Source organism: Bos javanicus, chromosome 18, assembly GCF_032452875.1.
Source record: "Bos javanicus breed banteng chromosome 18, ARS-OSU_banteng_1.0, whole genome shotgun sequence".
Lineage (NCBI taxonomy): Eukaryota > Metazoa > Chordata > Mammalia > Artiodactyla > Bovidae > Bos > Bos javanicus.
This window is the reverse complement of record NC_083885.1, coordinates 5,439,075-5,454,651: the sequence shown is the minus strand read 5'-3', so window position 1 is coordinate 5,454,651 and position 15,577 is coordinate 5,439,075. Positions and strand designations below refer to the sequence as shown.

The 15,577-nt window shown below is 42.6% G+C and overlaps 1 protein-coding gene across 1 annotated transcript; it reads right to left on the bottom strand.

Annotated features, from left to right (window-relative positions):
• Positions 1-3,675: 3,675 nt before the first annotated feature.
• CLEC3A (C-type lectin domain family 3 member A) lies at positions 3,676-15,079 on the bottom strand. The gene is made up of 4 exons (XM_061386822.1): positions 14,787-15,079; positions 13,838-14,182; positions 8,202-8,285; positions 3,676-5,353 (listed from the first exon to the last, which is right to left on the bottom strand). Exons 2-4 carry the CDS (start codon positions 13,950-13,952, stop codon positions 4,959-4,961), a joined length of 594 nt encoding a protein of 197 aa, XP_061242806.1. The 5' UTR covers positions 13,953-14,182; positions 14,787-15,079; the 3' UTR covers positions 3,676-4,958.
• Positions 15,080-15,577: the final 498 nt, after the last annotated feature.

The window sequence follows — 15,577 nt, the reverse complement described above, 5'->3', positions numbered from 1 at the left end:
TTTAAAATGCATTCATCCTGTTTTATAATTATATGTATTTCTGGTAACTTTTTATTTCATGCTGGTCTTCACTCCAAGTTTTTAGCACAGCTTGAATTTGTGTAACTCAAATGAATATAAAATGAAAGTGAAAGTTACTCAGTCGAGTCCAACTCTTTGCTACCCCATGGACTGTATAGTCCATGGAATTCTCCAGGCCAGAAAACTGGAGTGGCTAGGCTTTCCCTTCTCCAGGGGATCTTCCCAACCCAGGGACTGAACCCAGGTCTTCCACATTGCAGGCGGATTCTTTACCAGCTAAGCCACAAGGGAAGCCAAATGAATATAACAAATATAATATTACCTGGTACCTGTGAGGCTTCTTCCAAGTACTTCTCTCACTTCCACCATCCCACTTTTAACTGAATAATTAATATATCCAAAATCAACTATTACCAGCTGTTAACTCTGTCTTTATTTTTAATCCTAACAATTTTCTAAGGTAAATATTAAGAATCCCTTCACATTGTTTTACTTTTATTGTTTATTGATAAATTAGGAATGTATTCAGCCAGGTAAAATGATTTGTTCCAGGTCACAGAGCATGCATGCTGGTATTCAAACCCAGGACGAGCTGACTCCAAATTTAGTGGTGTTACAGGGCATGCTGCCTCTTCAGTTTGCACTATCCTTTCGGAAAGCAATTTCACACCATGATCCAAAGTGGCTAAGATTATTCCTATCCTTTGATTTAACAATTCCACTTCTGGAAATCTGTCTTTCTTTGCTTAGGTTTATTTTTATTTTGTTTTTGGCTGCTCAGCACTGCATGCGGAGATTTTAGTTCCCTGGCAAGGATGGAACCCTTGCCCCTGGAGTGGAAAAGTGGAGTCTTAACCACTGGACTGCCTGGAAATCTATCTTAACAAGGGAGAAAAATCTACAGTCAAAGAGAAAAAATATCACCAAAAAATATTCATTAGAGCATTATTTACAGAATAAAAATGAAAAGCAAAATTTCTATTTATTTACATAAAGACTAAATATTTATATTTAGAAGTTTAAGTGAAATTCCACTCATAAATGGCGAAATGGTAAAGAATCCGCCTACCACTGCAGGAGATGGCCAGAGATGTGGGTTTGATTCCTGGAGGAGGAAATGGCAACCCACTTAAGTCTTCTTGCCTTGAGAATCCCATGGACAGAGGAGGCTGGTGGGCTACAGTCCATGAGGTTGCTAAGAGTCAAACATGACTTAGCGACTGAGCCTTCGTTCATTCATTTATGTGCTCAATTAACATTGGAATATTATGGAACCATAGAAAGTGCATTATGGAAAAGCTAAGAAAATGGTTATAAGTAAAATAAAGCAGGATATAACATTGCCTAATGATGTAACCTGTGCCTTGCATGGAAGGTGATAAAAAGATACTGCTGGATACATGTGCTGAATAACTATTAACTAGATAAATGAATGAAAAAGACCAAGATAAAGGATAATTTCTAATTTTTTCCCCCCTACTCTTCAGATTTTTCTTTCGTGAGATGTTTTGGTTATTTAATGGAACAAAGCTCTTTATTTTCTTAAAGATGCGATATCCAGAGTGCTTGCTTTCTCGGCAATTATATTTTCAGATTTCTGTGGATGATCTATCATTTCTGTTGAGAGAGGAGGAAGTGAGGACTCAAACGTTTATTCTTACCTGAAATCACACATGTAGTGAGTGTGGAGTCTAGGTCTTCGAATTTCAAGTCCCTTGACCTTAACTGACCTTGACCTGGGCTGGCATTGGGAGACAGGAAATTGAATTCCAGTCCCTGCTCTGTCCCCAGCTTGCTGGGTGATTTGGGGTTAGTCAATGTTCTTGGGGTCTCTCTTGCACTTTTGCCCTGAAGATTATGGATCGCTTTCTTTTCCATCCTCTTTCAACAGGCGGGGGAGTGTATTACAAAAGTTGTCTGTTCTATCTGGCAATACTCCCTCTTGTCACTCCATCTTTCATCTCCTTGTTTGATTTCCTTCCTGTGTCATTTTAATTGTGTCATTTGTTATGCCGTGTTGTCATGTCAGTCCTTTGACATTTCGTCATATTTTCTGAGATGATCTTGTTTTTTCCTTTGCTTGTTTACTGTTTGTTTGCCTCTCTAGATGTAAGCTCTGCAAATTCATAACCTAGGCTATCCTGGTCAGTATGCCAACTCCAGCTAGCTCAGATGCAAAAGGAAAGGGATTGTACAGTAGCTCAGAGAATTTGCAGAAATAAAAACCAGGGCTTTAAGAATGATAAACTCAGCATTTTGTGAAAACACACACTCGTTTCCTCTCTCTCTCTCTCTGTCTCTCCCCTTCCCTGTTTTCCCTCTCCACCCTGTCATTTCTCATCACGGCTTATCTATGTTTGGCTTCATTCTGCACATTGCATCCAACTGGAAGGGAAGAATTCTGTCAGAAGCCTAAATTCTCTTTGTTCCTGTTTAATGTTTCTAGCAAAAATAAAATAGCAAAAAGCGTTTCATGACTCCCAGTGGCATTGGCAATCACTGGGAAAGATTCTGAATGGGTTTACCTGCAATATGCATGCCTCTCTGAATCAGTAGACGTGTTAGCTCTGCTTGTTTGAATGTGGGCACATTTTGTCTTACTATTAGTGCATGTTCAATGTGGTGTTTCTTTGTGAGAATCTGTTTAAATCAGTGCCCATTTTGTGGGTTTTAGTTTAGGTTAAACTAGATAGTAATAATCTGTACATTCACAATTTTCATATATAATTAGAGCTACTAATATTTTTTCCCTGGACTCGAGAGACAAGTCCTGCTCTCCTCCTGTGAGCTAGTATAGATACCATCACTTACTTCCTTTCTGTCCTTACGAATTATGTACCATGGTGCTTTATAGTTAGTAGGTGTCCTTTGAATCTCTGACATCAGATTAAATTAATAACTTAAATAGCTAAAATTAGTGGGCTTCTTTATCTGTTACATGTACTTAAGTTGGTGAGAATATAAAAGTTCTCTGTAATCAGAGAGCAGGAAAGACATTGTATCTTTATTTTTAGCGTAAGAACTTCTATTCAACTTATGCCTTTGAGCCTTGAGATACATTTTCCTTCAGATCACTAAGTTGAGTCTCAATTACTGTTTCCTTTAACTAATGGACTTTTATTTTGTAGATCATGTAATGATATGGCTGGAAGCATCTGTGATGGGTAGAAAAATTTCTCTCAGTATTGTTCTTCACACAGATTAACTGTAGGTCCTACCCTTGACTTGAGTTAAAGGGGAACAGACCTGAATCAGCAGAGACTGTCTCTGGGCAATAGTTATAGGTTCAGACCCTTGCTCTCAGACTGTGGTGTGTGGTCCAGCCCTGTTGGCTTCCACTAGATGCTTTTAGAAGTGAGGAATCTGGGACCTCAGCCCAGACCTATGGGATCTGCAATTTGATAAGATTCCCACGCGGAGACTGTGGTTGCGTTGGAAGAGGAAATTGATCAGGGTCAACCAAAAACAATGGCAGGTACAACTTTTAAAAAGTTCTCTTCCTCCGTCTCCACTTTACTTCTTTATTCTCAAGTAAAACTATCCTTACAGCACATCTAAATCACCAGTTTGATCAAATCTAGTGCATTTATCCCCCAATTTCTTCAAGTCTGATATAAACCAACATAGTTTGAATAACTCCAGACAATACCCATATAACCCCACATTGATCAGAATTCAGGCTTTATTATTATTGTGCAGTGTGAAGAACTAAAACTTAATTCCAAGCATACATGATTAAGTTTATAAAGAAGGATTTTGTTCCCAAAACATATTCAACATTTAAAGGGGAAAAAAAAGGATGTTTATTTGAAGAACAGAATGTACCTGGAATTGTTTGCTTCTAAAAAACCCATTTTCTCCAAGCCTTAACTTCATAATTTCTTATTAAGCAATGGCATTACATTACACAATCTAAACAATTTAGGGGGAGCAGCACTTGGCAGAATAAAAAAGTAGTATAGATGTACATGTAACTCAAAAAAGGTTTTTTAAATCCACCTTCCAACTTTCAATCTAAATATAGATTTTTCTCCTATAGACTTAAATATATGATTGTTAAAATATATATCTGTGTAAAATATATTTTTAAAAAGGAAACTAAGATGTATAATATCCGCTGTTGATTTCATAAAACTAAAGCAGGGGAAAAGGAGAATTTAAAAAGTTTCTCTCTTTCTGTACAGTCTGCTACTCTGTTCTGCCTTCGGTTTACCTATTCAGGTTGGAAACTGTAATGTCATACTGGGGTGGAAACTGACCAAATATTATGCTGCCTTAACATTTCCTTTCAGATCTTTACTGGGAACTTAAAAAAAAAACAAAAACAAAACAAAAAAAACACGATGTGTATATATCACTGGGGGCGGGAGCAAGAGTCGGGTGGGTTTGAAGAAAACAGAGTTAAACCAGAGCTTATCTGAAACTTCTATGTATCCATGTGAAAGAGCAGTTACATGTCCCACCAGGGGATGCTGCGACTCAAGGAAAGAGTGACGGCTAATAAGATGCTGTCACTAGGGGGGAGCAGACCGAGCATCAGACTGAAAAGGTTTTGGATTATGTAGCACCTCATCACTCAGATACATACGAAACCTTTAACAGAAGATCTTCCAGGTAGCCTACAGCTTGCTTTTCTGGCCATTGTCTTTTTGATACACACCTGGTCTATACAAGGAAGAGGGACCAGGAATGAGAAAGGTCTAATAGCCCATTTTTGCAGAAGCTGCTTGAGCAGTGTGTACATGACGGAATGATTATTTTCCGATCCCCCAATCCCCGTGGAGGGGAAAAATCACAATACAGTGTGGTAGCAAGCTTGGCTGCCTCTCGTTTTCCTAGGGACATCGCCTCCCCTATGACGATTTTGAACCATTCTTGAGAACCATCAGCCTGTAAATCATGACCGGTCTTTCTGGGAAGGTGTACCTGAGAAGGGACTATTGAGGGATGGTGAACTCACATATGAACCTCTTGCTGCTGTGACAGGCCTCGTCACTCCACTTGCCCTGAGCTGACTGGGAGAAGAGGGCACAATTTTCCCGCTTGCCACCGTTAGGCTGTGCCTGGTCCCAGTTGAGGAAGGAGATGGCAAGCCCATTGATGTCGACAAACTTGCCTTCTGCGACCATGTCATTGATGCCCAGCCAAAAGTCATTGACCCCCGGCAGGCTCCTTTTACCATAGTCTCGGAGGGCGTTGATTTCATCCGTGCTTCTGGGGACAACCAGGGTCCCGCCCTTGGAAATGCAGTCTTCATTGGCTTCGTGGAAGTGCTTCGAGCCTTCCACGGCAAGGTAGCACTTCTTGTGAAATTTTGTGCCTCGCAGACAGACTGTAAAGATGTGAGATTTGACATATTAACATGCTGTGGGAGTATAATAATCTAGAACTGCTGCTGCTTCTAAGTCGCTTCAGTCATGTCCGACTCTGTGGCAGCCCACCAGGCTTCACCGTCCCCGGGATTCTCCAGGCAAGAATACCGGAATGGGTTGCCATTTCCTTCTCCAGTGCACGAAAGGGAAAAGTGAAAGTGAATACACTCAGTTGTGTCTGACTCTTTGCGTCCCCATGGACTGCAGCCCACCAGGCTCCTCCGTCCATGGGATTTTCCAGGCAAGAGTACTGGAGTGGGTGCCACTGCCTTCTCCGAATCTAGAACTGGCCCTGGCCAGTAGCAGCAGACAGTTGTGGAAAGGACGATGCATGGAGATAATGGTGAGTCAGCGTGTAATGAAGACCCTGTGCACAGAGGCAGACACTGTGCCCAGCATTTTACATAAATGAACCCGTAGGATAATCACAACTGTCCCATGATGTGGGATTCTTATTATACCTGTCCTTACATATCAGGGTAGTGAAGCCTGGGGCTTCCCTGTGGCTCACTGGTAAAGAATCTGCCGGCCAAGGCAGGAGACATGCGTTCGATTCCTGTATCCCGAAGATCCCCTGGAGAAGGAAATAGCTACCCAGTCAAGTATTCTTGCCTGGAGAATCCAATGGATAGAGGAGCCTGGTGGGCTACAGTCCATGGGGTCACAGAGTCAGACACGACTGAAGCAACTGAGCTCACAATATAATGAAGCTTAAAAGAGTTGTTAGCATATAAAAAGGTGACTTACATTGCACATAAGATTACAGCAGATAACTGAGCCCACAGCAGATAACAATAAGCTAAATATTGTTTATCTTATCCAGGATATAAGCCAAATATAAAGATAGTTTTAAGGCATAGCATTGGAGAATCAGGCTTCAGGGCTGTACTGCCTCAGCTTAGGTGTCCGTTCTGATATTTATTATCTGTGTCAGCCTTAATTTCCCTGTGCCTCAGTTTCCTCATCTGTAAACTGAGAAGAATTATAGCAGCATCTGTCTCATAAATTATTGAAGGATTAATGTGTTCATGATGGATATGAGTTTGAGTAAGCTCTGGGAGATGGTGATGGACAGGGAAACCTGGTGTGCTGCAGTCCATGGGGTCGCAAAGAGTCGGACACGACTGAGCGACTGAACTGTGTTGATGTTTATAAAGTATTATTATAGCCCCCAACTATGGCTGAAGGGTTAACCAAGCTCTTTCCTCTTCTGAAAACTCATTTAACCTTCCTTTAACTTCCTGATTCTGTTCCCCAGGAAACTTGATAAAGGGACCTGCCAGCAGTGTAACTAGGCAATATTGCTTATGGTAAAAATGGCTCAAGACTGGTAGCATACAGCTGGCCTGGGAGCTATCAGTGTGCCGAGCTCAATCGCTCAGGTGTGTCTGACTCTTTGGTCACCCCATGGACTGCAGCCCTCCAGAATCCTTTGTCCATGGGATTTCCTAGGCAAGAAGACTGGAGTGAGTTGCTATTTCCTTCTGCAGGGAATCTTCCTGACCCAGGGACCGAACCCATGTCTTCCATGTCTCCTGCACTGTAGGTGGATTCTTTACCACTGAGCCCCCTGGGGAGCCCTGGGGGCCATAAATAGCTGATGAAAAAGCCCTAACTTTGGTATTCCTTGAAGGCATTAACTCTTGTAATTGGGCAGCTCTCTTCTGGGACCCTCGAAGCTCTGCCTTTGGAGTTGCTATGACAGTATTCCTCCCTGAGGATGTGAACATTGCAAGCCAGGGGTGTTCCAGAGTCTGCCCAGTGTGGCTCTCATTTCCTCGCCCTGGGAGCTTCATAGGCTGCTGGGAGCTCTGCTGCTGCTGCTGCTGCTGCTGCTAAGTTGCTTCAGTCGTATCCGACTCTGTGCAACCCCATAGATGGCAACCCACCAGGCTCCCCCATCCCTGGAATTCTCCAGGCAAGAACACTGGAGTGGGTTGCCATTAGGAACACTCACTGCTGCCCCCTGCTGGCAAGCTCTTCTCCAGAGCATCTGACCCACTCAGTGTCGCCAGAGCTGAGTCCTGTGACCCTGGGTTTAGTTCCACCTTGGCTGAGCTCTCAGTGGGTTATTTTGTTGTCGTTGTTTAGTTGCTAAGTCATGTCCGACACTTGTGGCCCCATGGACTGTGGTCCTCCAGGCTTCTCTGTCCATGGGATCTCCCAGGCAAGAATACTGGAGTAGGTCGCCATTTCCTCCTCCAGGGGGTCTTCCTGACCCAGGGATCAAACTCAGGTCTCCTGCATTGGCAGGCGAATTCTTTACCACTGAGCTGCCTGGGGACCTAAGCGTCTTAGTAAACAGCTAAGAAATGCTGGTTATTTTGTCTAGTTAATACTTGCTTCAATTGTGTTCCATTGCCTAATAAAGAATTATGAGGACTTCCCTGGTGGTCCAGTGGTTAAGACTCTGTGCTCCCAAAGCAGGGGAAAGAGTTCCATCCTAGGTCAGGAAACTAAGATCAGGTATCTCGCATGTCGCACAGCACAGCAAAAAAAAAAAAAAAAAAAAGGATGGTCTTCCAAAATGTATTATTGAAATGCAGTAATACATTTGATTTGATTTTTGGTTTGATTTTTATTCCACTCATTGAGAGGCAAAGGAAGTGGAAAATCAAGCTGATTTCCCAAAACATTCATCCTCCCAGCTTTTGAATCCTTTGTCCTGGACTCATCTCTGCCTTGTCAATGTCTCTCTCTCTCTCTTTTTTAAATGACACCTAGAATGACATGCACTCTCAATGTGGTTTGAATTGCTGGCTAATCACAATTTCTTTTCCTATCTTGTTGAGATAAGATGAGTCTCACCTGTCTGCAGGGCTTGCATTTCCTTCAGGGCATTGACTTCTTTCCAGAGCTTTTCCACTTGAGTCTTCAGGTCTCCATCCTTCTCTGAGGATTTTTTAGAGTGGGGTGGGATAGGATGAATAAAACAACATATGATTAAAATAAAGGACAAATAAAACAAAATAAGATAAAGTTTCGGGATACAGAACATAAGCCGAGGGTGATTTTGATGAAACTGAGCCCAGAGTACATGAAAAACAATGAATGAACGCAAGTTGTTCGGGAAGATTTGTAAGGGTTTGGTGGGGGTAATAATACTGGGAGTTTCTTCTGTGAGGTGGGGCGCCTGTCTATCTCTCCAGCCCTATCCCATGTGACTCCCTGCCCATCACTAGACTTTAGACTGGTTGATTTTTGATGCACTCTAGAACATCGCAGGATCCTTCGAGTGTGTTCTTTCTGCCTGGGACACTCTTGGCCCGGGTCTTGTCCTTTTTCTTTTTCTTAAGACTTCAGTTTTATTTTGTTTTGGCCCCACAGCATGTGGGATCTTAGTTCCCCAACCAAGGATCAAACTCTCACGCTCTGCATTGGAAGCGTGGAATGTTAACCACTGGACTGCCAGGGAACTCCCTTATCCATCGTCTTATCAAGCTTAAACATCTCCTCTTCTGAGAAGACTTTCTGATCATCCTCTCTACATCTCTCTGGCTGGTCTCTTTCCTTGAACCTTTGTTTTTCTTCCACACACTTTCTCCAATCTATAATCGTGTTTCTTTACTTAATTTTCTCTCTCTGGTTGTCCATGGTATTCCTGATGTTTCACATGATGCTTGGCACATAATCAATCTCATAACGTTTATTGAGTGAATAAATGGTGGCATACAAAATAGTTTCATGTTATTTTCACTTACTCTTCAAAGATAGTTAGGAATGGAGGAAAATGAGATTCCCACTGAAGAGTGAGAATGAACTCAATAAGCATAATTGGCAAGTAAGTGGTAGAACTCATACTCAGACTTAATTGGGTCTCAAGGTCCCCTGGCCTCAATACCCCTACTCAACTGATGCTCCAGGTGTAATGGCTCTTAGCAGGGTTAAGTGGTTTTCATGGAGAAGTATGGAAAGGCAGTGATAAACAGCCCTATGAAAATACTTCTGTATTAAGGACTAGCAATTTATTTAGTCTTGGATGTCCCCATGGCTCTCCTTGGGTATAAATAATGAGTAGGAAATTAGTAACTTTGACGAATCAAAAATCCAGACCTGCTGGGCAGTGTCTTAGAAACTGACAACTTGTGAGCTCTTCAAAAGCAGGAATGATAATAAATAAATCTTAATACACATTTAAAAATATTAAAGCCACCATACACTGTGTGCCAGGAGCTGAATTCTTTCAATGTTACTATGAAATAGACAATATCACTTCAGAAAAAAAGAGAGGCACAGAAAACTGAATGAACCTGTCGAAGACCACCCAGCTGTAAGGTGCAGAGTTGGATTCGAATCTTGCTGTCTTCAAATCTGTTCTCTTTCCACCCCTTCCATCTGTTTCTGCACAGTGACGACCTTTACCTGCTTGGTAGCCTCAAGCAGCTAAGACGCTTAAAGCTTGATATGGCTGTTCCCAGCTGCCTCTTTGCAGGGGTACCACATGGAGAATCTGTGTTCTGTCTTGGGTGTTTTCAGGACAGGCCAGTATCCAAACATGGCTGACTCATTTCCCCCTTAAACATGTGCTTTGCAAGTCAGGTGTTTCCACATTCAGGTTGGGAAATGCCTCCTGGGGTATCCAGGCACGGACATCCATTCTCAAGGCATCCAGTAGCTCAGCTGCTGCTGCTGCTGCTGCTGCTAAGTCGATTCAGTCATGTCCGACTCTGTGCGACGCCAGAGATAGCAGCCCACCAGGCTCCCCTGTCCCTGGGATTCTTCAGGCAAGAACGCTGGAGTGGGTTGCCGTTTCCTTCTCCAATGCATGAAAGTGAAAAGTGAAAGTGAAGTGGCTCAGTCGTGCCCGACTCTTAGCGACCCCATGGACTGCAGCCTACCAGGCTCCTCTGTCCATGGATTTTCAAGGCAAGAGTACTGGAGTAGGGTGCCATTGCCTTCTCCGATAGCTCAGCTGAGAAGCACAATAACAAGGGTTTCCTCAACAGGGCCATTCAACCCAGAATAAATATAGGGGTGCATTCACTATGCAAAGCCAGTGGCTGTTGGAGGCCGGACTTGCAAAGACTGCTAAGTTTTCTTCGAGGTTACAAGTTGTGAGCCATACAGATGTCACCCCAGTTCCTCCCAGCTTCCAACTCCACACTATTTAAGTAACTGGCCTCCACAGGGGAGCTGTAAACATTGTAATTAACATGAAGGCACATGAATTAATATTAGGCTCCTGGGAGACCATTATGGAAATTGTTATCCAGGTGGCTTGGAGTCTGCTTCTGTCCTTTGTGAGAAATGTGGTTGTGTTTTGTCAAAATGAATACAGGGAACAACTATATCACTAAACAGAGATTATATTTAATTCATTACTACAACATAACTTGCATTGCTCAACCTAATTTGTTGAGGCCCGTGAAGTGAATAGCAGGGGAAACTTGTTTTTGGAGCTAAATCGCTCAATTACCATTTTGAGTTTTTTAAAGGCTCCCTTTCATTTTATTATTGTTGTTCTCCAAAAATAGGTACTGGATAAGAATGCAAAAATAATTGCTGGAAAAAATGACCAGTAAATACATGAAAAAATATCTCAACCTCATTAATAAGCAAAGAGATGCAAATTAAAAGTCTTCTGGGGTTTTGTTAGGCTGGCACAGCTTAAACTGACGATAGGTCAGGTTGTCAAGGTGTGTGTGCATGTTAGGCACTCAGTCGTGTCTGACTCTGAGACTCCCTGGGCTGTAGCCCACCAGTTTCCTCTGTCCATGGGATTTTCCAGGCAGGAATACTGAAATGATTTGCCGTTTCCTTCTCCAGGGGTTCCTTCTGACCCAGGGATTGAACCTGGGTCTCCTGTCCTGCATTGCAGGCCGATTCTTTAACTTTTGAGCCACAAAAGAAACTCAGTAGGTGCTCTCGTATACTGAAGTTGAGAACACAAGTTCATGCTACCATTTTGAAAGACAGGTGGTGTAACTAACTTACCATTTTACTTCTAGAGAAGTATCATCACGATATTCTAGCATTGGGATCAATATCTATGTACAAAGCAATTCACTGAGGCATTGGATCAAAAAGAGATAGATTTGATGAACATAAAGCTTCACCAAGAAAGAACAGATTAAATAAGCCATAACCCATCCACACATGGAATGTTAGGCAGCTTTTAAAAGGACTGAGGAATGCCTTATATGTGAGGTTATCCAAGAGTTAACAGATAAAATCAGCTAATTTGTCTGCCAAGTACTTTAGACAGCCAACACTTATTTTGTTAAAAGTAGGGCTTCCCGGGTGTCAGAGTAGTAAAGAATCCGCCTGCCAAGTGGGAGACTCGGGTTTGACTCCTGGGTTGAGAAGATCCCCTGAAAAAGGAAATGGCAACCCACTCCAGTATTCTTGCTAGGAAAATCCCATGGACAGAGGAGCCTGGTGGGGCTACAGTCCATGGGGTCACAAAGAGTCAGACATGACTTAGCAACTAAACAACAACAAATCAATTTTTAATTGGGCATTAAAGAAAACTCTGGGAATATTATCTCTTAGTAGTTAATCATGGTTAATTCTATGGAAAGAATTGAGAGAGAAAAAAATGACTTTTGCTTTTGCTTTCATAAGATTTGGTATTATTTCCAGGCAGTTTAAAAGAACTGTTTAACAGGTTTAGGCTAATGGCTTTGCGTATTGTAGAATCTACTTTCTTGGGTCTCACAGCAAAAAATGAGCCAAACTGCTTTGGAAGGATGATGTCTAGGATTGGACCCAGTCGGTTAAAAAGCAAACAAAAGCGTGTGTGTGCACTTGTGTGTGTGTGCCTTGGAGGATAGAACATGATGCCCTGAACTGCAGTTATTTCAGAAACACCCACAGAGAACACACACACACATTCACATATTCACACCCCTCCCCACACCCCTGCTAGGGGGGACCACGCCTTCTTCGTGGCAAAGAGAGGCTGGCGACAAAACATGCTTCATCACCCAGCAGAAATGCCACATCTCTCCCCTTCCTTTCCCTGCCTTCGTCTTCCACAAAATGCTTCATCGCTCATGAGAGATATTTTAATCTCTCTTTAAAGGAGGTAACAGAGAAGTGTAGTATTTCTTTAGGAAAAAAAAATTGCATTTAAGAGGGACAGGCTGGGGTGGGCCATGGGAGGGGAGTTGAGAAGGGAGGGGACATGTGTATACCTGGCTGATTCATGGTGATGTGTGGCAGAGGCCAGCACAGTGTTATAAAGAATTATCAAAGAAACAAAAAGGAACCTTACATCAGACCTAAAGCAGGGCCCTTCATAATCTTAACAATGTGACCAGCAAGAGAAGCTCCCTTCTCACCAGCCAGCCATTCGTGTTGTGTTAAATCAAGACTTTAACTTTGCTGGTATTACTGTTTGTGTGTTGTTCCTAAGGAAGTGAAATTGATGAGGAAATAGTGCCAATATTCCCCTTGAAATCTCCTGTATAAAATACCTCAGAATGAGATGCACATCACACCACGCCTTCCTCGATGATTTAGTTTTGACTTAGGTTCAGTGTGTTGCGTGTGCATTGCCATTATCTTGGTTCCTTGCAAGACTTTTTAGCTCTCTTAAACCAACTCAGGCCTTCCCTGGCGGCTCAGTGGTAAAGAATCTGCCTGCAAAGCAGGAGACCCTGGTTCGATCCCTGAGACAGGAAGATCTCCTGGAGAAGGGAATGGCAAGCCACTCCAGTACTCTTTCGTGGAGAATCCCAAGGACAGAGGAACCTGGTGGGCTACAGTCCATGGGGTCATAAAGCGTTGGACACAACTGAGCGACTGACACTTTGACTGTTTCAATCCAATTCAAGGCACCCCAAACTGGAATTGCTTGGAGATTGTTTTGCATTAACATATGTTCAAATGCTGTATGACTTGTGTGTTGAAATATTTTTAAGTGAAAGACTTAAAACTTCTCTATGACATGAAGAAGCTTAAACATATAATATAGACTGTCCTTATATTCCCAGGGATATGAAAATATATCTATTGATGAAACGAAAGTCACATTACCAATAGCTCTATCCTCTACTACACATTGAATAAGGTTATAGTTATCTTACAGATGAATTTGAACAGCTGTACAATATCTATGAGTGAAACAGTGTACTCTGTTAATCGATTTGTTCTACTTGATCCCTCATTCCAAATACCAGACGTTGTATCCAGGTTGTCACACTCTAATGAACATTTTCTTGCCTAAGCTCACCTGATGGAGGATATACAATACAGAAAGTCTTTTTGCAAGAGCCTTTTTTATCGTACGAAACCAGAATCCTACCATATGATTCCTTTAAATGTCAAACAGTCCCAGAGAATTAAGAGGTCACTCTGTCCCCTGAAAATGCCAGATCCGCATGAAGCCATGGTAACCGCCACCAGAGATGGTCTCCGGGGGGAGTCTGGAAATGAACGTCGTCCACCTCCTCCCCACCCTGAGCAGCCTAGAGTTCTGCTGGATGGAGGCACCCCGTTACCTTTCACTCGGCGTTTGCTGTGCTTCCTGGCTTTGAACTTGGATGCGTGGCAGCTGGTCTGCTCCAGGAGCAAGGTGATAACCAGGATGTAAATTACAAGTCCGTTCTTCGCCATGGCTGTGGGGCGAGGCTGACAGCCACCGTGCCACTGCCTCTGGAGTACTAAGGGCAGAGTAGACGTCACAGCCACATCTTGCCCTGAGATGCCTGGGGCCAGCTTTATAAAAGCGCGCTGAGCAGCTTGGCTGGGATCCTGCTGACGGAAAGTTTGAGTGCCTCTGCTGGCTGCCGCATAAGGTGGCCCCTGTTCTCACATCTCGTTTAGGCATTAAAAAAAAAAATTTCCTGCGAAGAAAAATTTTCCTACTTGACTTGCCTTTTCAGAGCATATCAGAGTTTATAAAGGGACTAAAAGTTTTGTCTTTCTTTTCTTTCTTTTTTTTTCCAATCTAAAGTCCGGGAAGCTTGGGGTCTCTCTGTGAAGACTGATGAAGTCTTTGGTCTGGAGCTCTGCAGTTCACTTAATATTCTGAGAAGTGCGTTCAGTGACATACACACATCTAGGAAAGTTACTGTGGGAGTATGTGCATGTTATGCCAGAGCACCACCTGTGTATCTGCACACACTCGTGTGTCTACACAGCTCATATGGAGCTTGGGAAGAGTTTATTCACACAGAGTAATGGGGATGGTCAAAGGGCCTCCTGTTAGGATTTTGTGGGTTTAGCAAGAGTTAAATTCTTGGGGAAACACACCTTAGAAAGAAAAGAAAGACAGTGAATTTTTTCCATAAAAATTAATGTAAAATGTCAACCATCACTATCTCGCAGGTCTCCACCAACTAACACTTTATTCCTTTGAAATTATCTCAAACACTTAAAAAACACTTTCAAAGGAAATACAGAAATAACAGAGAAATACAGTGAAAGACTTGCTGTAATTATTCTTACCTGGGCAAGAAATGGGCTTTAGGAAAAGTACTGAGAACCAGGGACTTCCCAGGTGGTAAAGAATCCGCCTGCCAAGCAGTAGACTTGGATTCAAGCCCTGGGTTGGGAAGATCCCCTGGAGGAGGAAATGGCAACCCACTCCAGTATTCTTGCCTGGGAAATCCCATGGACAGAGGAGACTGGTGGGCTACAATCCATGAAGTCACAGAGAGTCAGACATGACTTAGTGACTAAATGACAGTAGCAACAACTGAGAACCAGGTAGACTCTTATGACAAAATAAGGAACTTCCAGGAGTGTGTCCAAGGTAGACCCTGGGAAAAGACCTCCGTCCTGACTAACTGACATCACTATCTGGATGACTAGGTGCGGATGGAGGGCAGGGTTTGTAGATTTTGGAAGGTCCCAAGGACCAAACTCATTGTATCTCTTTCTTTTGGAGACAATACAGGAAGAATCAAGGGGTGATTAATTTCTTCTGAATCTTAGTGAGGAAAACCAGTCTAATCCATCTTGATTTCCCTCCTGCTAAAGCCACCTTGTAGACTACCTACAATATTGATGTTGAAGTAAGACCAGTGACATAGGAAAGTCTAACATAATGTAATATATGAAATAAAAAATAATGTGTTAGTTTAAAAATAAAGATTTTATTTATAATGTAAACTCGTACTGATGTGGGCAATCTGTATATAGGCCATTGAGAGCATCTTGGACACAAACTTGAGCTGGGTTCATATTTTACTCTCAACTGTTTAGCAGCTGTGTGCTCTTAGACAAGTTACCGAACC

Bases quoted from the DNA above. Each gene is read 5' to 3' on its own strand.
- CLEC3A (XM_061386822.1), bottom strand. From the start codon at position 13,952: ATGGCGAAGAACGGACTTGTAATTTACATCCTGGTTATCACCTTGCTC. The intron at 8,286-13,837 runs GTAACGGGGTGC...AAAAATCCTCAG, and splicing joins CAGCAAACGCCGAGTGAAAG to AGAAGGATGGAGACCTGAAG. The intron at 5,354-8,201 runs GTGAGACTCATC...ACATCTTTACAG, and splicing joins AATGCAAGCCCTGCAGACAG to TCTGTCTGCGAGGCACAAAA.